This window comes from Aythya ferina, assembly GCF_964211825.1.
Source record: "Aythya ferina genome assembly, chromosome: 20".
Classification (NCBI taxonomy): domain Eukaryota; kingdom Metazoa; phylum Chordata; class Aves; order Anseriformes; family Anatidae; genus Aythya; species Aythya ferina.
This window is the reverse complement of record NC_140318.1, coordinates 2,295,153-2,320,713: the sequence shown is the minus strand read 5'-3', so window position 1 is coordinate 2,320,713 and position 25,561 is coordinate 2,295,153. Positions and strand designations below refer to the sequence as shown.

The 25,561-nt window shown below is 44.5% G+C and overlaps 1 protein-coding gene across 7 annotated transcripts in view; it reads left to right on the top strand.

The window, feature by feature from the left end:
* Nucleotides 1-25,561, top strand: part of DAB2IP (DAB2 interacting protein) — a 210,784-nt gene that overhangs the window by 74,976 nt on the left and 110,247 nt on the right. For all 7 annotated transcript variants that reach the window (XM_084493801.1, XM_084493797.1, XM_084493802.1 and 4 more), the window contains one exon: nt 11,978-12,081. In XM_084493801.1, the coding sequence (XP_084349927.1) occupies nt 12,013-12,081 (69 nt within the window). In that variant the 5' untranslated portion in view covers nt 11,978-12,012. The remainder of the gene's footprint in view (nt 1-11,977; nt 12,082-25,561) is intronic.

Here is a 25,561-nt window from a genome sequence, read left to right as displayed (position 1 = left end):
CTCTCTAAAATCGTGAGAATTGTCAGTCTGCTGAGGAGTAAATGGAGAAGTTATTTCCTTATTTAATGCCGTGACAGAACGTTGGGTATTTTCAGCAGTTTTCAGGCAGCTTGAAGACTGACAATTGTCTTTTTTGCTCGTCTATGGCTTATCTTTCTTTCTTTATTTTTTGAAGTCCTTTCCTTCTGGTAGGAACCTCCCTTTCCCCTAACAGTGTTGCTAAGAGAGGCTGATTACTCTGAAAGGAAATAAGCAGCGGAGTTGCTCCCAAGTAATGCAGGGTGAGTTTTTATCTAAAAGCCATAGGTAATAAATGACAGAGAGGTCAAAAACCCTGGTCTGAGTCCAAAACAGAATTGCTTCCAAACGAATGCTTAGAGGGGTTTCAGCAGACTTCACGATCTCTGATGTACCAGAGTAAGTCTGTGACCTTACAGCTGTGGCAGTCCAAATAATTTAGATACAGAGCTGCCTTTTAAAGCTTTTAAACATATATTTCCCTTGAAGGTCTTCTAGCGTGCCACTAATCCCTTAAGTTATTGCACTGAAGGCACTCTGTAATCCTTTAATTTACTCTCGTCTCAATAGAGATGGTGAACCAGCTGGGTCACTTTCCGTATTTGGTCTTTATCATTTTGGCTTTTTTGTCTCAGACACTAGCTGAGGGTAGCGTGCTTTCCTTTAAAACACCGCAGAGAACAGCTGAAATTCCAAGTTTAATTGCTCATGTGTTTGTGTATCTGTCTATTTTAAAAACTGCCCAAACCCCAGAGCCTCCTCACCCATTTCACTGTTTTATACAGCCCTAGGGTCAGGCTTCTAGCTAAGTTTCCTCAGGCCCCTTGGAAAATCAACAAATGTGGAAACTGATGAAGTTTTAAAAACTGAAATAATACCCAGTATGGGAGAGGTGAGGGTCAAAAGCCAGTGCTCTCCACAGGTAATTGCTGGAAGCTTCATCTCCCAGTCCTACGGGGGACTAAGCTTTTGATGTAGAATTTCGTGGCGGTGCTGGAGGCAAAGCCAAGTGGTAACGTGGTAAGTGGCACTAACCAAGCACCGTGCTTTTTGAATAAGCAGAAATACTACCTAGAGCAGCACGTTGGTTGTCTCAATTTGGCAGTTTTGTCCTGTCCATTGCTTCTTGCATGCACGAGGGATGCGCGGGTTTGTTGTGGGTTTGTCCCCGAGGGCTGGGCTGGAAGTCCTCCTGCTGCTGGAGGTGGGTTTTGCATACTGGCTACTCAGCAGTACTTGAGAAATTCATTTTAAGTTGAGCGTCGAAGCGTTCGCGTTGGAGAAAAACATGCCCTGCAATTGTATAGACTTTGAGAAGCATCGGCAAGAAGAAGGAAGGCCAAAGTTGTGCTTCATTAACATTTACACTGAAAAAGGAGTCCTCAGATGTTGAGCACTTAATGTTTCTTTTTGAAGAAACCAATTTATTTGAAGTGCAAGTTTCTTTTGTACATTATGTGCTCACACTTTTGATTTCTCACAGCACTTCTGCGCCAGTGAATTCCTTGTAGTGTCGGGGATCAAGCTTGGTCTTGTTCTGAAGTACCCAAATGTGGTAATAGGTGGACTGTTGGAAAATTTGGCATCTGGAGTTAAATTACAGGATGCTTCTTAAGCTTCTTGGTTACTATGGTAACAAGTAATAGTCATCCTTCGTGATTAAGCAGTGTCCATGGTAACCAAATGAGCAAGTTTTAAGTGAAAGATATTTTCCCTTTACATTTTTAGCAGTCAAAGGTTAACAGTGATTACCTTTATACCCTTAGACGAGAACAAACCTTGATCTGGCTGGCATATTTAAAGTGAGAACATTTGGTGTTCATTTACATAACTTCACTTCTAGGACCGGCTGAATTTTGGGTGAATTCCAACATAAAATTTCTGAGAGCGGGGTGTGGCGCATTAATCTTCCTAGGAAGAGTGACTGTTGTTCACTCCACGTGCTCAACTGTTCCGCAGCGTTGCAGCGTGTTGTTAAACAGCCTCCTTCCTCCTCCCCGCAGTGGCTGCTGGTCAGCAGGGAAGGAACCAATCCCTTTGTACATCCAGTGTATTTTTAGGGCAGAAGATGCGATGTTAATGTAGGTAAGAACATCGTCCTGCTTCCTCCCACCTCAACAACGGGATGGGAGAGGTACAAGTGATATAGCCCTGCTTGATCCTTTTTGTTACACACATACTTTTGTCTGTGGGTGGGCAGTGGGTATCACTTAAACACCTAGTGACACGATCACCGAGGTAGCACAAGTTCTATAGGACAGTGGGATAAAGGCTCAGCGTAGTTGTAATGGTGGTTTCTGTATGTCCATCTGGGGCACACAGTTACTTGTATGAAATAAGGAAATGTGACTGCTTTGTGATCGCTTCTTTCCTGTCTCTTCCATCAGCACTGGGGATGTCTGAAGTCTAACAAACGAGCTGGGGGAGCTGACGCCTTCAGGTGTGCTTTCAGAGCACGTGTGTGTAAGAGAAGTGGAAGTACCCCTCCTGCCCCCCAGCACCAAGTCTAAGCATCAGTCTCAATGAATTAGGAACTGTGGCATGTAAAACAATTGCTAAGGGAGTCTAAATAGCTAGAAGAAAGGCACCTGAGTAGCAGCAGTAAGGACAAGAGGCATTTTCAGCAACACCCCGTGTGTAGGCACACAGCTACCGATGTGTCCCGGGGTGCATGTCCCACATCCACACCACCCAAATGCAGAACACTTTTAAAAAGAATTAGTTTGGCAGAGCTGACGCTCTTTTATAAGCATCATCTTCTTTCTCTAATGCATATTAAAATGAAGGAGAGTTGTTTCTGTTTGGTTTAGGAGCTCTTAGGCATCCTGCATGAATGCTAGGAAAAAGAAAAAAAAAATCTCTCTTCTATCCGTGTCCCTAGCCATAATTCTAGCCCTAGCCCTAGCTAATGGTAACTGCAGGAAGAGCAGTGTTTTCAGACTTCCCTGTCACTGATGCTTTTTATTCTGTCTTTGAGTTGCTTCATCAGGAAAGATGCTGTATTTGGCCAGCAGCTACCAAAACTTGCTGCTGTCCAGTTAGGTAAAATCTGTTCCTCTTTAAGTGTTCCCAGTGAAACTGCATCCTCCATAGCCAGTGTTAAATCCTCACCTGCTGCTTTCCCGAACAATATTAAAGTTCCTGCAATGTTAAAGCAATCTAACTCAGATTAATTGGCTCTGGGCATTAAGACTCTTCCAGGCTGATGTAAGAGCTGCATGTACTATGTGGATTTCAAATCTTAATGTTTGGTCTATTATGCAGATGGATGTGAATGGAGATATGTATGTGACCCCATTTATCTCTCTAATGAAGTGCCATCAATGGAACATCTGTTTCTTTGCTGTAGAAGATGAAATCTCTGATGAATCATGCTTATAAATTAAGTATTTATTTATTTAATTTGCATTTTGCCAGTACAGACCTGTTACAGCAGCCACCATTCCTAACTGCAAAAATGGCCCAGCAATAATTAAAGTGCACAAAGTTTTTATTTGTGCTGTGCTGCTGCTTCACATGCAGAGACGGCTGTCCCGAACGGGTCTGTAGCTCACCTCTCCGAGGCAGCTGTTAAAAAAGCCCCCAAGCAGGCAGAAGAACACCTTATGCAGGAGACAGACCTCGCTGGTGGGAGGCAACACCGTGGCTGCAGTCTGGATGCAAAACTCCCATCTCGTGGGGTTTGCCACTGTGGCACTTGGGCAGAAGGTGACTGCGGACTTTGAAGAAAAGCTGTGAGCTCTGATCCCGGCCAGGGGAGCACACGGCTTAAGAACAAGCGGGAGGAAAGGGGTAGCTAAAGTGAGGAGCAACTTGCAACTAAAACTTCCAGTGAATTAAAAGGAAAAAAGAATAAGAAAAGAAATCTGTTCTTGTGAGTTTTCCAACTCCCTTTTGCAACCCAAGGAGCTGTCACCAGATGGGAGGCCTCGCGGGACCCGTGCCAGCTGCCCTGCAGCCACGGCCAGACCCTGCTGCGTGAGGCTGGCCCCGCTGACCGGGCAGGTGCCCATGGCCAGCCCCAGGACCACACACCAGTGGGGCCAGCAGCCTCGGGCAGCGCTCCAGCTCCCTGGGGCTCCTGGCAGTCCCTGGAGAAGAGGGTTATGTTCTCCCTGCCTGGCCCCGCTGATGCATGTAGGTGGCACAGCTGACGTCTGCAGGGCCAGAGATGAGGGAGTGTGAGAGTTGCTCCTTGGTTGCATCTGCGAGCAGGCAGCCATGCTGATAGAGTGCTGCAAGAAAGCCGTGGTAACAGTTCTGGGGCTGTGCAGGAACGGTAAGCGTGATAGATGAATCTAATTTAAATCTCCCCAGAGCTGACTTCTTGTTCTCCGAACTCCGCGTTGCTTGTCTTTATCATCGCATAGGAGGAAGCCGATGTTCCGCCTCACTTTATCATCCTTTCCAGTTTAACCAGAGTATTAGCAGTCTCCCCCAGCTGGCCCCAGCTAGGCTAGAACTTCATCTTTTTCTGATGTATTTTTTAAGTCTGTGCTTGATTTCAATTTTACCCTGGAGAAAAGACTCCTAATGATATGCCGTTAGCAAGAGGCGAATTTGTTCTCTAGGCTTCACACCAGAGAAAGATAAATATCATACATATTTTATTTCAGAGACTGATAAATAAAAAATAAAAATACCAAATATGTATAAATACACGTATCTAATTAAAAATACAAGACAGTAAAGATGGAGTTTGTAATAAAGACTCCTCAATCAGCATGATTTGCTATTTATTTTTAGAAAGGGGGGTCAGCTTTCAGGATGCCTTGTGTACCGTCCCTGTCACTGCTCTGGCAGCAGGTCTGGGGACCTGCAGCTATGACTTTTTTCATTCATGGGTCTGTTTCTCCAGTTCTGTAGTGCACAGAAGTTGGTGTGTATGTTTTCAGACTCCTCATGTTGAGACTTATCAAAGCTTTCCATCCCTGTGCCTTCCCATTTGTGCTATTTTCTTTTTCCTTCCTGTCCCTGGGGATGTTTTTGCTCTGTGCCCCAAAGGAGAGGGCTGCCTTTCCCTCACTTGCCTGGGGAAGCCCCCGTAGCCATCAGTGGTACCAAGCATGGGCTGAACAGACCACAGCGGGGCGAAATCCCCCAGCCCTGGTGGCTGTGCCAGAACCCAATTTCTTCCGTGTGGATCCCACCTCCTTTGTCCTCCTGCTCCAGCAGTGCCTGGGGCTTCGGCTGGCAGCGAGGTGGCTTCAGCTCCCCTGGTGAGGCAGCAGCAGGACCGCTGGTGGCCTGGAGCTGCTGGCTGGTGATGGGCATGGCTAATGCCAGCTTTGGGCATGTGAGGATGCACTGAGCTTCCCAGGAAAGGAGAGGCTGCAGGACTGGGCAGAGAGACCCCCAGAAAGACAGCAGGAAAGGGCAGCAAGTCCCTCTTCTGCTTGCATGCATCAGAACGCACCTTGGCACGCTGCCGGGGAAAGAATTCTCGTGCTGGGTGGTAGCAGAGAGAAGAGGAATAGGTGCGTATCAAGCGTGCAGAAAAATAGCAGCTTTTTTCAGTGCTAGATTCAAGAGCCATTAATAGCACTTGCTCAGGAGCGGTATGAGGAATGTTAAATATTACACAGTGATATCCCAGAACCTGGCACAGAGATGACATGAGATCTATTAAAGTGCACAGCATGCTATGGCAAGGGTCAGTGTAACTTCAAATCATTATTTAACAAAGGAAAAGAAAAAGCTCTTCTTCCAGATGTTAGTCCTACTTTGAGAGAAGATGGTGATAATCTCTGACTGATGGGGAGCTGTTTTGTCCGATGTTTTCTATGGGTTGAATTGTTTCTGTTTTCCAGCCAGTCCTAATGGGGATCCTCAGTTTGCACAACTCTCCAGCCGCCGTTCCTGTAGCTGCAGAGGACCACATGGCGCTTACTGTTGCTTTGGATATGGTTTAACTTTGAGGTACTTGGGTGTGGAGCCAGGACTTGGACTCGGTGATCCTTGTGGGTCCCTTCCAGCTCAGGATATTGTATGATTCGGGTGCTTTAGGATACTCCAGGCAGGTGCAGAACTGTGGCAGAGATGGCATTCCACATTTTGAGCTGAGTGTGGTGGTTTTGTAACAGTTAAGTCATCTGTGAGGGAAACAAAGGTAAAGGTAAGAAGCTTGAGTCAGGTGCAGTCATTGTGGACAGCATTAGCTATACGCATGACCAGCCTCTAATTATTTAATCCAAAATGCCTTGTGCCAGAGTGTAGCACAGAAGGCAAATCCCAATCCCAATTTATTTATTTGTTTGTTTTCTACCTAAATGGTTAGATAAGTAAGAATTTATTGACAAGGTACAATTCTATAAACAGTATCCTTAATTGTTTGTAAAGGTTGGGAAAGCATGGGAACGCGAGCAACTGTTTCTTCTTGGAGCCTGAAGTGAAGGGGGAGTAACTCAGTGACTGATGTGAGGAGTCCTGGGTGCAGCCGGTTGGGTTGCTGGGCTTTAGAGAAGTGTGTGTAAGCAAGGGATGCTAGGATCTGAAAAGAAATAATTTTATTCTAATATAAAAAGTGGTGGTGACACAAACTTTCATCAGCCTGGGGAATATCCATTGCGGATGTTCATTAGCTTTGCTTTTAGATGAGTTGGATTTTTCAGAGGGCATCATTACCTGCCCTAAACTTTTGCTTCTCGACCATTTTTACTTAAAAGTCAATTTTACTGCCTAATAAAGGTTTGACTTTGAATTAATTTTGTGCGGCATAACGATCATAATGTTGCTGTAAGGGATCAGCTGGTGCTCACCAGGGGATCATTAGGACAACGGGTGACAGGTTGCAATGAGCAGTTCTGCAGGTAACTGCACAAAGGAACTGACCTCGCCTCTCTTCTCGTCCAGCCGACTGGGCCGGGAAGGGGCTATGTCAGCAGGCACGTTCCTAACCCATCGCTGGCTCTCCTTGATCTTTGTCCATTGCAAAGCGGACGTTCTTGTATCTCTGCTTCCCACTCAAAGCTATTCTTGCCTCTTGATGGAGAAAGTTGGCTGAAGTTGGTGTTTGTAATTTTCTCTCTTTGTTTATTCCCAGCGTAATACTCCACTCTTAAAATAGTGCCGCTGTCCTAACAGCATCTTGGAAATGCCCCTTGGGATTCAGATGAGAGATCCTCCTTCCTCCTGGACTCCTGTGGCCACCTGCGGCTGTCCGAAATGGAGGCTTTTCCCCAGCCCCTTCTGGGTGTTCTGAATCACACCGACACTGCAGACATCTCCTCTCCAGGGATTGTTTTTAATTCCTACGTGCTACCGTGAGCCACGTTAAATAAATCACTTCTGTCACTATGTGCCTCCTCCTCTCCTCTGCTGGGCGTGCAGTGAGGAGCTCTTAGATAATGCAGAAATTAGAGAAATAACAGCTAAATTCATTAAGCAATAAAATTAATTCACCAAGTGTAATTGTATGAGCAGGAGACCGGTAATTCCTGTTCCCTCTGGTTTCACAGAAACCCCACCCTGCCCAGCTCAGCTCCGAGCCGGCACAAACCTCATGGGGCTGGGCAGGGGAGCACCAGGGGACGGCCCCGAGCCTCCACGGGCGGATCCCAGCCCAAGGCCGGGGGCATCCTGACCTCCCCACGCCTGGCATGCAGGGTCTTGCCATCAGCCTCTGGTTCTGGTGAACACCTAGTTTTCTGAGGAAACTCCAGAGGAGCTGGTGAAGTTTCTTGTCCTCTAACGTCTCCGTTCCCTAAAGCCCGTCACTGCGGTCCTGCTGGAGGAACCTGGCGGTTCCCAGCCTCCTGCCGCGTCTCCCCAGCGCTGCTGGCTTGTCCGGCATTCCAGTCATACTTCTCCTGCTCGCTGCCTCTGATGAAGTCATCATCTCCACTTCTCTCATCTCTGGCTTGTTCGGAGTGCCATGGCATGTGTGCTGCTGACAAGCACAGCTTCCTTTTGGTGAGTTGAGGGAGATGGCTTCTCATCGCTAACTCCTCATTCAGATTCGCACCTCCCTTTCTTGCTCGGAGTTGGAACAGTTTCATATCAGCAAATCAACTTGCTGGGAAGTGTCTGCTTGTTAGCTATTCACTCCAGCTGGTTCTCCTTGCTTTTGTTTGTGCTGTCTCTTCCACTGGCTGATCCCTGGAGTTGTGTGTCAGAGGAGAGCAGGAGAGGGGGAGTGTGTGAAGAGGGATGAGCGAACAGAAGGAGTTAATGTATTTCCTTGATGCTAATGGGAGCAGAATCCTGATGATCTCTTGGACTAGCTGTGATTCACAAGAGCAGGTAATGCAAATGTAAAAACATCTCACTTGTTAAGTGAAAAGTAAATAGTATTAACGTTCGTTCCGTGTGTGTTACACACAATGACCTGCTCGGTAGCAGTGTCTGAGGAGGTGCAAGGAGGAAAGCAGTGATACTGAGTGGGTTAAGGGAGCTTGGGTGCCAGGAGCTCCCCGCTCTGCTCTGCTGCCGGTGCCCTGGAAGCCTGGGGGGATTGCTACGCTGCTCTGTAACTATTTCTCAGCACTAAGAACGGGCATAGAAAAGTAGTAAGGATTAATTATGCTGTTAATTCAAATGCCTTGAACTAGTTAACAAATCAAATGCGTTTATTGCTCTACAGAAACAGTTTCAGAAATATTCATAAGCCCTAGGTCCTAAATTAACATGTAATGTTTACAGTTAGTGTCCTTCTGTTGGCAGCGAACTCAGTGGGATGCGTTTCAACCCTGACAGCTTAAAAACAGTCCTAGTGCGGTACGCACCAAAAGGCATTTGGGACCCAAGTATGTGTGATAACCTCTGGGAGGTCTCAGGTTTTGTTAATTGCAAGGAAGTTTCTCTTTGAAGATCTTATCCTGCTATGTGGAAAACCCAAAACATTGCAGCCTTCTGTAAATATTTGGAAAAGCAGGAAGCACTTTTGTTTGTTTCTTCTCGCTTCGGTTCCTCTGCAATTGCATAACGTGGAGGCACCCCAGCCCCGCGTCAGTCTGAGCAGTGCTGTGTATGGGGAGATCTGGGGCATGGTCGTGGGACAGAGCTGGGAGGGCCAAGAGCACGGTTCTGCAACGTGCACGGTGGAACTAAAACTGCATGTGAGTAGAAATGCCTGGTTATTGCTCTGCAAGCAGGGAAAAGTGCAGAAAATGCCATCAGTTATGAGGAGAGAAGTAGACGAGGAATCTCCGTGAGAACAGCCACTGTTCTCAGAGTGATCCATGAACCTTTTCCAACATAATGTTGAGATATTTAAGAGCATCTAGAGAGCCAGCTAATATGCTTGGGTGGACCTGATTCAGTTGTCAAACAGTAATTAGATGACTTCTTGTTGCTTATCTGTATATATCCCAGATTTATTTGGGCATTGTGCTGTCGGCCGGTGGAGATGGCCGTGAATCCAAAAGCCATCCGTGGGCACACGTCCTGAGATGCTGCACGAAGAAGTCCCCGGATCAGGTCTGATCTAGAGTAAATAAATGGCCAAATGAAGGTATAATCCTGGAATGGTGTGAGCGGAGGATAGTATTCAGCTAACAGAGAAATTCACTGGCTAGTGAGGCTGTTATCTAATACGAAGTGCTTCTGGAAGTGCCAGTCCGCGGCTCGCTGCCTGCAGAGATAGCGCGCCTCGTGCCAGGGCCCTTTATCGTGGGACGCACAGGGGATGGCAGCCACTCACCGAGGAAACCTTGCAGTGTTCTCACGGCATCTTCAAGACTTTTATCAGCTGTGAGTCTCATAAAAGGCATTAAAATGTCAAGGGGTCTCACTGTGGTTCTGCAATGAAGCCGAGTGTAGGAGCCTGGAGTTCTTGTGCTGGGCTGTGCTGTGGGGCCTGCCAGCAGGGCCCGCCAGGCTGAAATGGTGTGGGAGTGTGGAGGGGGACGATGTGTTAGAGGTGGTGAAGAGCAGGCTGAGGTCAGGTACTGAAACTGCTCGCTTGTAGCTTGCTTGTCTTGTGCACAGGTGGGCGGTTTGTCAGAAATCCCAGGAAATGAGGCCTGGAGGAGTAAAAAGGGCAGCTCAGTCCTTCACACAGCCCGACTGTTCACTATGTGAGGCTTTAAAAATGGCTTTAGCTTTAGCTCCTGACCCTTCTCCATGTTTTGGTCTGCTTGGAGTGGGTGTGTTGGCTGGCTCTGCTCTGAGCAGGCTGTAATTGTTCAGGAACTCCAGAGCACAGTTTGTGACTTCAGTGCGGTCCCGATTAGACCCAGGTATCAATGAGCCCTGGGTCACACCACGCTCTCCCTTTCTCTGAGGAGCTCTGACCCATGGGGTTGAGAGGAAGCAGAAATGTGGGCACATCGGCCTGGCAGGCCACGGTGGTGCCACATCACCTGTGTGGAGCAGCGAGACCTTCCCCCTGTGCTGGAGGCGAGAGGTGGGTCTGGTTGGGGAGCTCAGCACTGCTGAGCTGGGCAGGCCTCGGGGAAGCGATGTCTGGCAGCTGGCTTTGTGTAAGCCCATTGTTCGTGTTCTCCAGCCACGCATGGGAGAAGTTCTTTAAACAACATTTATTGGACTGGTCAAAAAGAAGTTGCAAAGCAGCTTCTTCAGCTGTCTCGTCATGCTGAGCTCACTTTCAAAGTGCTGGAATTAAGTAGGTTCTTTATGAATATCAAAAAAAAAAAAAAAAAAAAAAAAGAAAAAAAAAGAAGAGGTTGCTGTTAAAAGGAATGGGAGCCTTAGCGTGGAAGGAGCTGGTACCCAAAGACCTGGCTGCTCCTTGAGGTGCACAGTGCTGCACTCTGCAGAGAAGTGGCCAAGCAATTCGAAGGCTTGGCAGGAAGTTCGGAGGGCAGTGAGCTGCTGCTTGGGGCTGCCTCTCTGCAGGTTACGTGGCTGCTGGTGAGGCGTTTTGGGTGGGATTTCCAACCAAGGAAGCTGTCTCTGAAGAGGCACTTCACCCAGCCCATGGGCAGACTCTCCCAGTCGGTCCCTTTGCAGTAGTTGGGGACACTTCTCAGGAAGTGCTGAGTGGAACCGCAGCTATTAGCTGTTCCTTACAGCCCCTGGGTGACAGCAGGCTTTGGCAAGGGGAGAACCTTGCTAAGGGGACAGCCTTCCTTGCCAAGACCTGATTGCAGCAAATTGCCTATTGCAGAGGCTGAGAATTGGCAAACAAACGACCTTTAAGTTATATTAGTTACGAGAATATCATTGTCTGAGACATTCTGAATATAGGTTGTTTCATCCTTAGATGTCTTTGCATACTAATTTGTAGAAGCCTCCCTCTAGCAGTGTCTGCTATCTGATTTCCTTTTCCAGCAGGTATTCTTCTTCAGGCTACCTCTCATTCATAAGAATCATAGTAATGATATAATTCACGGGCTTTCCTGTTGCTTGTGAAATTCTGTGTTAGAATGAGTTCCCCCAAAGTTTACTTCAGCTCCGTTTTTTTGTGGTAGTTGTTTTTATGCTCATCATTTTTAAAAAGGGAACAGCTGTGTGAAAAATCTGCTTTTCAGTGTCATTCTGAAATTGCTGTTGATTTACTGTTGCCTTAGCTTGAATTCCATATTGTTTTGTAAATAAATCAGTGTTACATATCCCTACTGTCCTTCAAAAGTGGTCAAGAAGAAATCACTAGAGGATTAGAGAGGGAACTTAAGCATCCTGTGCCTGTAACCCCATGAGCAGTTTCCCTTAGGAGTACCAAGTCCACATGTGCAAAGATCTGTACTTTGCATATAATTGTCACTCATCTCGATATGTTTTCTGTTTACCCATCTGCAGCCAGGAAATAATGATAATGCCAACCTGTCAGGCATCATCTGAAGCTAACAGTTTTGTAAAAAAATGTTAATTGTTGAAGGTGAAAGTCTTGCTGATTGAACATTGTTCTAGGTGGCTGTGGGAAATCTGATTGTTGTGCTGGCTCATTTGCAAGGGCACCTCAAAGGAAGAAGCTGCATTTTGCATGGCCTGCTGCCATTTCTGTACTGTTCCTGCGCTGTGTGTTGTAATTCCTCCCTGTTTTCTCTACCATCCGCAGAGTCCCCCCCGGAGAGGTGCGGGCAGAGGCGCAGCATGCCCAGCGGGGTCCCTGAGAAGAACCCCACCATGGAGCCTGCAGCCACGACACCTTTCCGGGTCACGGTAAGTGCCTCTTCCCAGCCTAGTGATCCTTGCGGGGTTTTGCCAGAAGGGAGAGGAGCTTGCTCATCCTGAGGGAAGAGGTGGTATATGTGAAACACTTCGGTTATGTACTACTAAATAAACACGCTGCTGCTAGGTACTGTTAGCAACAAACAATGTGTCTTGTTAAAATGTGTCTTGGTAAAGCAACAAGATTTGAATTTGAATCTGAAGCGGGTTTGGGTAACTTGTTTCACTGGGGAGACTTTCCTGGTGAGGTTTCATTTGTGAATCCTTCAGTTGTGCAGCATATTCACAGACTTATTTCCTTGTCTGCAACTGTCCAGTACATCCTCATACTTCTACAGAAGCTTCTGCAGAAGAACCTGCCATTAATTAACAGAAGAACTGCCAGGCTGATGGTTCCCCAGAGCCTGGTATCCTCTCCCAGCAGGAGCCTAGAGGAGCCATTCGCTGTTTTTCATTTCTTCAATCGTTTTGGTTTGCGGCTCTCTACTAATATTAATGTTCTGTTGTGATAACAGTAGGTAAAGAATGGGAAGTCATTTCAGAGTGGAAAGGAGCAGTGCCATTAACATCAGTAACAGTGGTACCAAACAAGAAGGGCATGAACAGGGTCTTTGGGCTCCATGGGGAAGGGCACTACCATGTCTATTATAAAGAAGGGAGCTAAAGACCCAAAGCAGTCAGAGTTAGTGGCCGACCAAGGAATCTGTTGTTGCTGAGCCCTAGGTCTGTGATGTTGCATGTGATAGAGAAGTTGCCAAGAGTTTCACTGCTGTATCAAGAAGCGGATTGAGACTAACCACAAGACTCCCCAGTCCCTGTCCTGTCTGCACTCCTGTAAGATCAGACGCTTGGGCTGGTTCATAGCTTTAGAAGATGATCCCTGTTACACCTATCGGTTGTGGGGTGAGTTAAAAGACGTTGTTTCTTCTTCAGTTTGAACATGCACAGTGATGTTTATCACTGCCTCCCCTCTGATGTAAGCCATCTCTTTAACATCCTGTAGATACTAGATAGACTTCTAGAGTGGATCACAGTAACTTTTGCAAGGATTGTTTTTATCTAATTAATAATATCAAATCCAAGTAATTTTAATTGAGGAATACACTCAGCTGACAAATAGGGGCACAACAGTGGGATCAAAATAAACACTTTCTAGAAAATGGGCAATAAGGATGAAGCTGGGAGTAGCTGATTTATTTATTTATTTATTTATTTATAATGCATCATCAGCATTAACACATCTGTAGTAAATTAAATAGAACTTTGGGAAAATGAGGTTTTGTAATCAGCTGAAGACACCCAAGTCTGTTGGGTAACATTTGAGGTAAACTCAAAAGTAAGTAAAAGTAAGAGAAATGTATTTAGAATTTCTTAAGAGTAAGTACAAACATAAAGCATACACAGCTGTAGACTGATATACCAAGTATGAGCAATAGCCAAGGCAACCAAAAGGTTATATTTCCAAGAGGAAAATGTCTGCTGTATGTGGATAATACATTTGAGCACAGATATTTTTATTTAGGGAAGAGGCAAATGATATTGGAGCTGGTTTGCTCGACATGTGTTTATATGTTTTCTCTGGAGATCACACCTACTTTACAGGCTCGGCTACCTCATAACAAGCCTACATAGGTAGAACCAGAATTTCAAAGGAAAGGCAATTGGTGCAATCTATAAAAAATCTGAGCACACCCAGTTCACCTGAGAACATTTGTACTGGTGAATGAATCACTAGCAGCAGTTTGTCTAAGTAGTTTATTTTAATTCTATAAACTGTAAACTATTGAATGCATGGCATTCGCTGTGGACTTTACTTTCTGGAGTCACTGTATGCAAACACATGCTGAATGTATAGGAGTTTGTTTTATGTTTTTTTGGTACTGTCCTGTTTGCTAAATGAAAGAGGAGGAAGTGTTGAAAGCAGTGAGTGGATGGCAGGAGTTGAGCTCTGTTTTGAAGCAGTGTGTACAGTATATGGTAAATACTGAAGACAATGAAACAGAAAAACAACAGAGGATGAGATGTCTTGAAGCATTTGCTATCAGGGCATGTTTGGTTTTCTTTTTCTGGTGTTGATGGAAGTTTTTCTCCTAACAGCTCCCTGTTCTAACAGGTCAAAACACAGAGGGATCATCCTTAGGTCTGATCCCCCTTGTGGTCTCACCTTCTTGCTAAACAGGGTGCATCGTGTTTCAATGCCAAGAGGCAAACTAATTTTTTTTGACTCTAATCCCCTCATGCCATAAGCCATATGCCATCTATCTGAATTGATTGTCAGTTATAAATGCTCCGAAACTCTGAGCATAGCAGGCAGAAACACATTAAAACCAACTGAATAGGCATGCTTTTGCTTTGTGTCTGTCTTTCATCAGAATCTGTCTCAGCAAATGAGTATCTTTGAACCTTAAGCATTGTACTACTGGTGAAAGAGGTGAAGAAGGATGGGTACATCTGGATTCTTCACAAGACAGAGGGTTTGGGAGTGTTTTTCTTAGTGCACCTGTGGCCAGTGAAAATAAAATGCTGTGTAGTCCTCTTCTAATGCTATATCTCCTGCTTTAGGCTTTTAGAGAAGTTATTCCTGTCTTTAAGCAGGTTAGCTCAGGTAGTGAAACAGCCTATATGGGATATAGTTGCTTGCTTTGTCTGGCTAAGTTGTTCAGTATGGATTAAATAAGGGCAATTGTCAGGTGGCTAATACCTAGCATTTGTCTCCTCTGAGTTACAATGCGCTATCATCTCATTTCTGTTTCTGCTCAGCCCTCCGAATGTTATTGCCATTAATATGAATGGCTTCATTACATACATAGTTTTTATGGCTGCCCAGATTTCAGCAGATGTCTGACTTAAGAAATATATTCCTCCTCACCTTCCTTCATTAACCAGAGAGGATCATTAGCAGTCAGTCCACTCCAGCCACTGGGAATAGTAATTAGTGCTTTAGTTTAGTGGTAATGGGATTATTACTTTTGAGTCTGCTGCGGAAGGTTTTGATGTTGTAAGCTTTTCATATTTTACAGATCATTGTTCTTCCCTGACATCTCCATCCTTCTGCTGCTGAGTCTCCAAGGGGCTACTAAGCTCAAGAGCCATTGGATTCAGCTCTTTTGACAGTGTTACACTCCCAATTGCTTTCTCTCATTTGAAAACTAAAGCATTCTAGAGTGGACGTGTCCTCCTCCCATACAGAAGTTTGCATGACAAGTTATGGTTAATTGAGTGTTACGTTTTTTTGTAGCAACTTTGGAAAACAACAGCTTATACTAGCTTTTCGAGTCCTAAAACATAACCTTGAAAATCAAGCCTTAAGTTTTCTGCTTCTCAATACACAAACTATTCTGTGTGAACTGTTCTTATCCCTTCCACATGAAGGTTTTAATAGAGCTTCTCAAACATTACAAAAACTCTCTTAATCCTAGTCATCTCAAGTTGTAAGATGTTTATATTCCACTTCAGCCTGTCTCACTGAACTTCTGTGCTATCAGAGCTTTGTAGGATTAGGAGAGCCCTTTCTGACTGCTGCATTGGTGATTAGGAACAGTGGTGATTTGGAGCACGTCAGTATAAAACCTAGATGCAAGCAGAGATGTTCTGGTCCTAATGAAAGAGCGTTTGTTTTGTCGTATCTTATGTAATCATGGAAGAGACTGACTGTCCTCACACACATCTTAGCAGGAGACATCTTTACAGTTAAGTAGTCTTGTTGGGACCCTTCTTATTTGGCATGATTCTGCCTCTTGAATGAGGAGACCTAATTAACAAGGACTTTAACACTATCTGAGGACAGAAAGACAGACTTGACTCAGAATAAGGTGTTAAAATGCTGCCTGCCTTGGCAGTGACCTGGAGTTGTCTCCCTGACAATGGGTAATTGGTAGCAGCTCATAATGCTCAAGAGCTGTGGACACCAGTGTAACCAAGGGCAAGTGCTGGACTCCTCTCCAAGGGAAGATGTTTGAAGTCTTGCTGTTGACTGACATTTGCTGGTTACAGGGATGCAGAGAGGCATTTAGCCGCTCAGCATTGAATTCAAATAGCTTCAGCTGTGAGATGGGTTAAGCCTGGAGTTTGGGTTGTATTTTAACAAACACAGGGACCAGAAGATGAGAAACTCCGCTGAGTATGAAACCCTCCTACACTGCCCACCTTGCAGGGAAATCACGAGTAAGGGTGAGATTGCCGAGACTTGCTGTGTGATGCCTTCTCTCCCATCCCATTGGAATACTGCCATCTATTGACTGCTTTTGTTAGAGCCTGGTTCAGTTCTCTGCAAATATCCCAGGCCAAGCAGAAATCCAAACCGACAAAGAACTTGTGCAGAAGAAGTGGACTACATGATTGGATCAAGAAACTGGCACGATTCCTTGCTGTTCGTCTGCCTCGCTGATTATGCAAGGAGCCTCCTGACAGACTGAATTAATATATCAGGTAGTCTGATTTTAAGCAGTTTGAAAACGGTTCTCTGCCTCCCTTACTGTGTTTGAAGAAGAGTCTGTGTACTCTCTCTTCCCATCAAACTGCCAGAAAGGGTTTAGAATTTTCGTCTCTCCAGCCCTTTAATCCTCAGTTCTAGTACCAATCATTTGCTTTCCATAATCTGGGAAAATGTTTCTGTGCTTCTTGTAGTTGAAGTCACATTGGCTCCAAAAAACAAAAGCAGAGCATCATTAAGGTTGGAAAGACCTCTAAGCTCATCCAGTCCAACCTTTAATCTAGTACTGGCAAGTCCACCACCAAAGCAGGCTCCCAAGTTCTACCTCTGCACATTTCTCTAAGACCTCCAGGGATGGTGACTCGACCACTGCCCTGGGCAGCCCGATCCAATGTTTCACAACCCTTTCAGCAAGGAAATTTCTCCTAACATCCAACCCAAATCTCCCCTGGCACAACTTGAAATCCCACCATGGAATTGTGTAACTCGGTTTGGAGGGGAACGATCTTCAGAGAGGCTTCAAAGGACAAACTCGGTGGTGCAAACACTCCTCACCAGGTCGCTGTCAGTCACGAAGCTGACTGCCATCTCCCTGTTTTCTCATGTTCCTCGTTGTCTGCAGGTTGTCTGCTCTGCGCTTCCTGTGAGATGTCTTGGAGCAGGAGCTGTCCTTTGTGGTTTGTTTGTACAGCGCTTCCCAGGTGGGCCACAGGCCTGGATGCTGCTTCACTGCAAATATATCTGTACAACTGCTTGTTCCGTAAGGATGAGGATCATCAGAGGAGGGTTTTCTGTTTCCTCTGGGAAGCTTTTCTGAGCCAACGCAGGGGCTGGTTGTAGAGTCCCTCTCTGCCATGTGACAGCGCCCTGAGCAGGAAATCTTTTTAGGTTTCAATTCTTCTGCATGTAATGTTACCACGTTTTCCAGCAGCTTTTCTGTCTGTTTGGGCTGAGTATGCAGCTGAATTTACAGTGCTACATTATGCGCTATTCTTATGGCATTCCTCCATCTGTCCTGCTTTTAATCCTTGATAAATGAGGTATTAAGTCCTAATGGCATACCAGTAAATGGAAACTCCTGAAGAGATGAAAAGTAACCCTTCTACCATTCTTCTTCACTGAATACAATCCTAAATAATGAGATCCTAGTTCAAGCTGCTGGGGATGATACAGCAAAAGATTTTTCCCAAGTTTTTCCAGTGCATAATATACTCTGTTTTCCATTTTGTTTCAAGTATTTTTTTTCTAAAGCAGTCATGTAAATTGTATTTTAATAGTTTGACTTTGGCAAATTTATCTTCCTGTATTATGTGAAGAGCTGAATGGTGCTTCCCTCGGCATGAACACCCCGTCTTTAATTGAAATGTAATTGTTTACCAAACCATTCCAACTAGAAGGGAAAATTACTATCATTTTGGTCTGTGGCTGCATACATTAGAGCACCCCTTTTACAGGAACTGAATTTAAGGAGAATAGGAACATTATCGCAGATGATATATAAACAGAAAGCTATTATCATTAAACTGTCAACTGCAACCGAATTTGGATAACCAGTGTTAGTGGCAGCAAGAAATATGTAAATTACTTCGGGAATGTATCTGTCAGTTCAGACACTGCTTGTGGAACAGGGCATGCTTGGAAGTTTTGAGTTTCCGAGCATTTTAGGGATTGGAAGAAAAACGAGGTCATCTTGAACATTTGCAGTTATTTCTAGTCTCACTGGTACTGTTTTGCAAAAATTAGCGGTGCTAACCTGACTGTCAGATTCATTTTTGTCAGGTACAAGAACAGCACGCAGACTATGACCTCTTCAAGCGTCTTTGGTTGATAGATCTCCAGGCTCCCCCCAAAGGTGGCTACTTACTGGCACCCGCATTTTACAGCAGGGAGAAGTTAACTAACTGAGATGGGATCGTGCAGCAAAGCCAGGAAACATGTCCTGAGCTGAATTTCTTAATTTCCAATTCCCAATCCTGATGTTAACTACTAGTTAAGTTACTCTTAATTACTTCTCTGAATCTTCCTTCAGTTTCAAGAGAATTAAATGTTCTTCTCAAAGTTGATGCTACCATATGAAAATGAGTAAGAGTTTTTCTGGCCTCCACATCATTGTTTCCAGGTCAGACAAGCCTGGCTTGCTTACTTTTTGTGCCAGTACCTCATGTTGTCAAATTTTCAGCTTGTTATTAAAATTAGAGCCTTCTGTCTTAATTTTCTAAGTCACATTGTTAATGTAAATCTGACAGGTAATGTAAATATCTGCTCTGTGAGTGTTGAGTGTACCTTATGAGACGTAGGATAAATTCTAGTTAAATCCAGAAACCTAGATTTTGTTTAAATAAAGGAACCCTTTTTTCCCTGCTCAGTGCTAGCTAGCACGGGAATTGGAAAGTAAAACTGACTGTAAATATAATATTTTAAATTATTTGAATCTGACCTTGTATATTTAAAATTTTCTAAGTAAACCTGGAGGTTTCAGCTGGGGGATTGCTGGGAGGCAGCACGGTTAAAGATCCGTGGGATTGTCAGATTTCAGCACGGAGCTGCACTTCAAACCACTGTGGATTTATTATGTGCATCAAGCAGGAGACAGGAATGACAGGATAAAAGACATGGTGCTATGACCTGCTTCACTGAAAAGGACTCAGCAAGGCAGGGAATGGACTTTTTTCCCTTTTTGAACTGAGTGTGTTCCAGGGAGGTCTCTTTTTCAGAGCCCGTAGCTGTCTAAAGGATGGTTTTACAGAAAGGAAGAGGCACAGGGCTCCTCAACGGCTTAATTCACATGCTGAGGCTGCTTCTCTTTAAAATTGTCAGTAACCCTATTTTGGGTTTTGTGGAGTGGAGCATGGTTTGGCCTGCTTTTGATTGCTATCAAACCGACGTGGCTGGACAGCAAAGTCCTCTTCCAGCAGGGTCTGTCTGGGCAGCAGCAAGGCTCGCTCTGGTGTGTGGCAGTAAGCAGGGCTGGAAGATGACCCGCTATTGTCAGCATCTGTTTGATGCTGTGTCCAAAAAGAATTAAGAGAGTTTGGTTCGCTCCTACAACAGCCCTCAGTCAGATCCTATTTAACCTGCAGCGGTGGCAGCTTCCACCATGTGGGAACTGGCCACGAATCCCAGCAGTGCTCTGCCCCAAATGCTGCTGAAACATGTTCAGGAATACAGGGGAAATCACTTCATTGCTTCCCGTGTTTCTAAGGAAAATAAAGTCAAATACAGCATGTTTGCCACGTGAGAAAGGGGAAAGCAAACATTTCAGCATGTCCAGCTCTGCAGTGAGTGCAAATTAGCTTGATTCCATTCATTAAGCCATGCTAAATGTACACACTTCTCTCAGCCGAGCAGGGCCCACTCCCTGGGAGCGTTCAGGGCAGAAAATCCTTGGGGCTGCAGCGGGTCACGGCCTTGTGTCAGGAAAGAGACCAGAGACGGACAAGGAGTGAGAGGAAGAGGGCAGTGCCATGGTTCCGTGTCCCGTAGAGCCTGGGCAGGCTTCTGTGGGAGAAGCTGCGTGGCTCCGTGCCGTTTGGACTCTCCGAAGCTCTCCCCACTCCTCCACTCCCGTAGCAGCACTGTAGTAGCTGTAGGAGAAATACCAACAGTTCCTCTGTGTTTTCATGGAGGGAGCCCATGGGAGGAATATTTAACATTTAGGCTGTAAGTAGGGCTAATAGGAAATGCTAATTCACATTTCATTCTTTTGATCAGTGTATATTGAATGATAATTACAGTGATAGTAGTTGGCACTTCTGTAGCACCTTTCATCTGAGGCTGTTAAAGTGTTCTGCCAATCTCAATGAATTCAAGCTTGCAGTCACTGTGAGGTTGCAAATTATCATAATGCCTTAAACTGAACGGGGAAACTAAGGCTTGGGGGAAACTAAGATTGTGAGACATTCCCCATCTTTCATAATCAGTGTAACAGGGTTGGGCTTGCATAGTGGTGGTGCTAGTCGTCTTGTCTAAGGAGCAGAAACAATCAAGGCATCACTGAAAGTGGTGAAAATGGTAAAAACTCTCCAAAGCATGTTTGGTTTTTGTGGCAGTTTCACAATTTAGTACTTGCTTGGGTGCTCTGTTGTGTTTTGATCTGTTGCAATTGTCTGAATTCCCCCCACAAAGACAAACAATGCCAAGCTCTCACTGGATTTTCCACCAACAGACTTGGATTTACATCAATTTTTTTCAGTCTTCCATTTCCAAAGGATGATTTGAACAGAAACAACTACCTCCAAAATAGCTTTAAAAATAAACACATGAAAATGTTTAAAACTGTTTCCTGGAAGTCCAAATGCAAAATGCTAATTAATAGGCTGTAGGAAGACAAATGAATCTGACTAGCTTCACTTTTGTGAAATTAATGAAATGCTAAAAGTAAACAAACAAAAGCTTTAATTTGTTTAAGCCTCTAGGCACTGAAGAATTCTCAGACTTCTGAGAACAGAGAAAAGAAGAGCATTAAAATGTACAGCTTGCCAGTGTCCCTTTAATTTGTTTATGGGTCACAGATAAAGAATTGTACTGCAGATATAAAAGGTAGGATAATAAACACATTCAGTTTTCCCACTTTGAAAAGCATTGATATTGTGCTTTCAGAAAACAATTCAAGAAGAGCAAGGTATTATTTGAATCTCTTAGAGAGCTCCAGCAGACCATGAGCATTCATTTAATCAGGACCTTCATCTCTGAACTTTTTCCATTTGGAAACAAGCATTGCTTTAGCTCATGGATATTAAATACTTAGATATGAAATTGATTGTAATGGAATTAATAGAAAGGTGTGTCATTGCCGCAGTTATCAGTAAATATTTTCCAAGTTTGTACTTAGTTTCTGAGACAGATGTATGCCATGTTTTTGAGCCATCATTTCTTGGACTTTGGTTGTGGCAGGTGGTTCACGTGCCATCTGCATCCTCTGCTAAGAGCTTGGGGTGCTGGGGCAGGAAATCAGGTAAGCGTTTGCTCTGCCCCTGTGGAAGCACTGACTGAACATTAGCAGGCATGCGAGAGCTTACAGCACTTTCTTTTGAGTAGGGCTGTTACTTTAGATCATTTGTAAGTTGTTTTGGAGGTTTCTTCTTTCTATCCAAATCTCAGGCTGGCGCTGCTCAATGCCAGGAGCTTCCTCCAGGTGGGGACACTGTTGTTCCAAACCAAGCACGGCTCCTGCGAGCAGCAGGTCTCTTTGGACGGTCAAATGCTGATTACAGTCTCATGATGCTTGCAGTTGAATAACTTCATACTGTGGGTCTGCACGTAAACGTACGTGTTACGATGACATTGATTTCGGGGTACTTTTTTCAAACTTCAGTTGCCATGGAAACAAGATTCACTTTCTCCTCCATGCTGCCGCTGTTCCTCAGCACTGCACTCTGATAAGGAATAGGCCACATTTGTCCTCCCCACCCTCTTTTTTTCCTAGTGAGCAGTGATAGTAGTGGCTCAGGCATCAAGGGCAATTTGTGAAAGAGACGGTGCGAGCTGCAAAGCCTTTCCTTGAGGTATTCAGGTATTCCTGGGCCCTGGAGCTCTGCCAGCAACTTTCCTGTCTTTATCTTCCTCCGTAATTACAGTGGATCATATCTTACCTGCAACACTCTTCAAAGCACCAAGGAAATTAGCTCCAGAACTAATCATGTCTTTATTTCCTAAATAGCTCAGTGTAGTTATGTATATACTGCTCTGCAAATGGGATTCCCGGTGCTCAGCACAACCTGCCTCTGCTTGCCCCGCTCTCCTCCCTTCTCTCCTGCCAATTGCAAGATAATAGCCACGGATTTCCCATCATATGGCTAGGTCATAATAAATGGTCAAGGTCCCATGCCTCCTGTACAACTGGTGGGAGATTTGCCCCTGTGTGTCCCGGGCTGTGACGCTCAGAGCTGGGTCAGCTCGTGTCACATTCCGACAGCAGTGGGAGCCCCGAGGGGCTGCGCCACGGCTCTGCCTCCTTGCTGATGTCGGGGAGTTTCTGCTTGAGCTGCAGGGACCTCAGCAACCCCCTGTTCCAGGGCACAGGGGCAGTGTAAGGGAAGGTGTGTCCAGGTCTCTGCTCACCTGCTTCATGCAGATGTTGCAGGAATAGGTGCAATCTAGGATTAGGTTTCTTTCTAGAGTAATCTTATATAGCAGTTTATTGTGTAGCTTAATACTGAGAGCAGAGATGGCAACGTCTGTAGATATACTTGGGAAATAGGGATGTGGTATAGAACAAGGCAGGAACTCAGCATGTCCAGGTAATGTTCCCATATCCCTGCATCCAGGCACTTCTGGGCACTGTGACCCCTTTTGGGAAGAATGGTGAAAAAGGTGTCCATACACCTTGCCTGGGGTTTTGTACATCTGGGTCAAATCTAGAATTTTGTAAAGACTTACAAATAGTAATTCAAGCTGTGCTAGCATGAGGAGGAAGGCAGACACCTTGATAGGAAACAAGAGACTCAAAGCTGCACAACTGGAGTGGCAGCCAGCTGAAGCAGAGTGCCAACAGGCCATGGTGCCTCCTCGTGTCAGACTTACTTTGAATGCTGCCTTCCTTGATAATTAGCAAGCGAGTCAAAAACACTTAAGGAATAAATGAATGAGATTTAAATCTGCCTGATAGAATTGAAATTTCCTGCTGGGTGACAAAATTCTGCTTTAAAGATAGTAAATCTACTGCTAATAACTAGGCAAGAAATAATCTCAGCTAAGACCCAAAAATAGGCTCTGCCACTTACGATGTCTGTCTTATTATTTTGCAGAGGGATAAAACAACAGTGAACATAATTTTTGCCTCCAGTTCTTTCTCTGCTGTATCTTTGACAAACTTTCAAATCGAGTATCCTAAGAAACGTAGCTGTCTGCCATGCACTGTACTGGTACCTCGCAGCACATTCTTCATTGCCATAACCCAAAGGTCAGGCACAAGGTACGAGCATAGGAGGAAAAGAAAGCAGTAAACATTGGTGAAATAGAAGGGAGTAGTCTTGGACTGTTTTTCATTAAAATTTAAATTGATGATTGAATATCTATGATTTCATCTGAAAAGTAGAACCACTGGGTGATTTTCCATTTTATTTTGCATAGAGAGGGCAGGTGAAGACCTCACTTCCAGCCTCTAGATGGAATTGTGAGTTTCTGGTCTCTGGTTTTTATTTTAACTAGGAGGGAACTTACAGATTTTGAGAACTTTTTGACCAATTTAAAAACAACACCTGAAGTTCTTGTGGTTTTTGTAGTATAATTTCAAGTATAAAGATTCCTTCTACTTGATCCTAATTATTATCGCCTGGTATAGTCTTGAGCTTTCTTAAACAAAACTGTCTGATCTGCATGTCATTATAGACAGAAAACATCATGAAATCAAGGCTCGTCCACTTCTGTAAATGTCATATGTGTGTTATATTTATGCCTTCATTGTAATTTTTCTCCTTTTTTTTCAAAGCTGTAAGCTTTGAATCAAACTGAAACACTCAAAAGATTTTCATCAATTTTGAGATCAGGACAAATGAGCTTCATCTTAACTGTTTTCTCTGTGTCTGGAAATTAAGTTGTCTAGAAAGGTAGAAAGGGGAAAATGCAAGACTGATGTATTGTCTGAATTATAGTAAGTATTCACTGTACCTTTGCAGGCGTTAACATTCTTGTTTGATTGCACATGTAATTATTGCTGAATACAAATGTTCCAATTTAAGCTTCAGAAATGTCGTGAAAGTCTTTGGAACCAAGACCATCTGCCTGAAACACCAGTTTCATATTTGAATGAGTAACTTTTACTGAAAATTACACAATGAATCCCTACATTCAAAGGATAATAATAATTTTTTATTCTAAACATATCATCTACCAACTGCTTTTTAAATTTTATTAGTCTAGCAGCTGGTTTTGTAGAAAATGTGTTATTAAAACTACACAGGATTTGTCAATGAAAATGCCGTGACTTGATGCTGATACCTTTCTGTAGACCTAGAGTTGGTCATGAAAGTTGTGGAAAAGTAGGTTCGCTCTGCCAGTATTTGCTCTGCCTGGAAGATTTCAAATGGAAGTGAGTAGGAAGAAGCCTGATGATTAGATACAACATGATATCCACAAGCTGCCCCAAGGCCATAAATCAAAGTAGAGTAAGCACATATCAAACGTGCTCATGAAGCGTTTTATTCTGTATCATATAGCAAAGGTGGACTTTAAAAGAGAACACTAACGTAAACAGATTTATGGAGATGATTTTCTCATCCCCCCCTGTGTGTTTATTGCTCATTTTGGAGAGCTTTGATACCTGTTTTAACACGAGGCGATGTATTTGAATAACTAGACTGCTGGCATAGGAACGAAGCATTCCTGAGAAGTGATCCTGGCCTTGCTGCTTATCTGCTGTGTAGTCGGTGTAGCAAATCACTTAGACACCTCTTCCTTCAAACTCATTTCCTCTGTGACCTGCCCAAAGAAGCTGCCTTGGCAGTATTTCCTGCCGGCTGTCCCACCTCTGCCCATGCTCCCTCATTTCTCTCCTTGTCAGACAGTCAGCTTGTTGAGCCGTGGATCTTCCTATGGACTTCTAGAAGGCGTATTTGCATTTCTGATATTGTAAAAGAATTAAGGTAATCTGGTTTATATGAAAATGTACCTTCTTCCCTTAAATCAAAGGGCAGAGTGATTTATCATGACTACATGCACAGGGTAGGCATCTGGTATAAATGTGCTGAGCCCCACGGTCAGCCACCCACTGGAGTTCTGCCCCGCAGTGACTGTTTCAAAAGCGCAGCTCTTGAAAGCTGCTGGGCTTCTTAGATTATGGCAAAAGCACCAGAGGACTGGGGTCAGGATGTCTGCAGCCGTATACCTTGCGCTGACTTCCATATCCCAGCACGCAGGACCCTTTATGTAGTTGTGTCCTTGCACCTTGTGCTCACACTTGAAGTCTTAAGAACCTGCAAGTGTTTTTCCTTGGATGCCCTCTATAAAAAGTCTGAGTGATAGGAACCATCAATCTTTGCAGAGTTTGGTTGTTTGTCATGCCTGAATGGGATCACAAAGCATCCAAATATACAGTCCTAC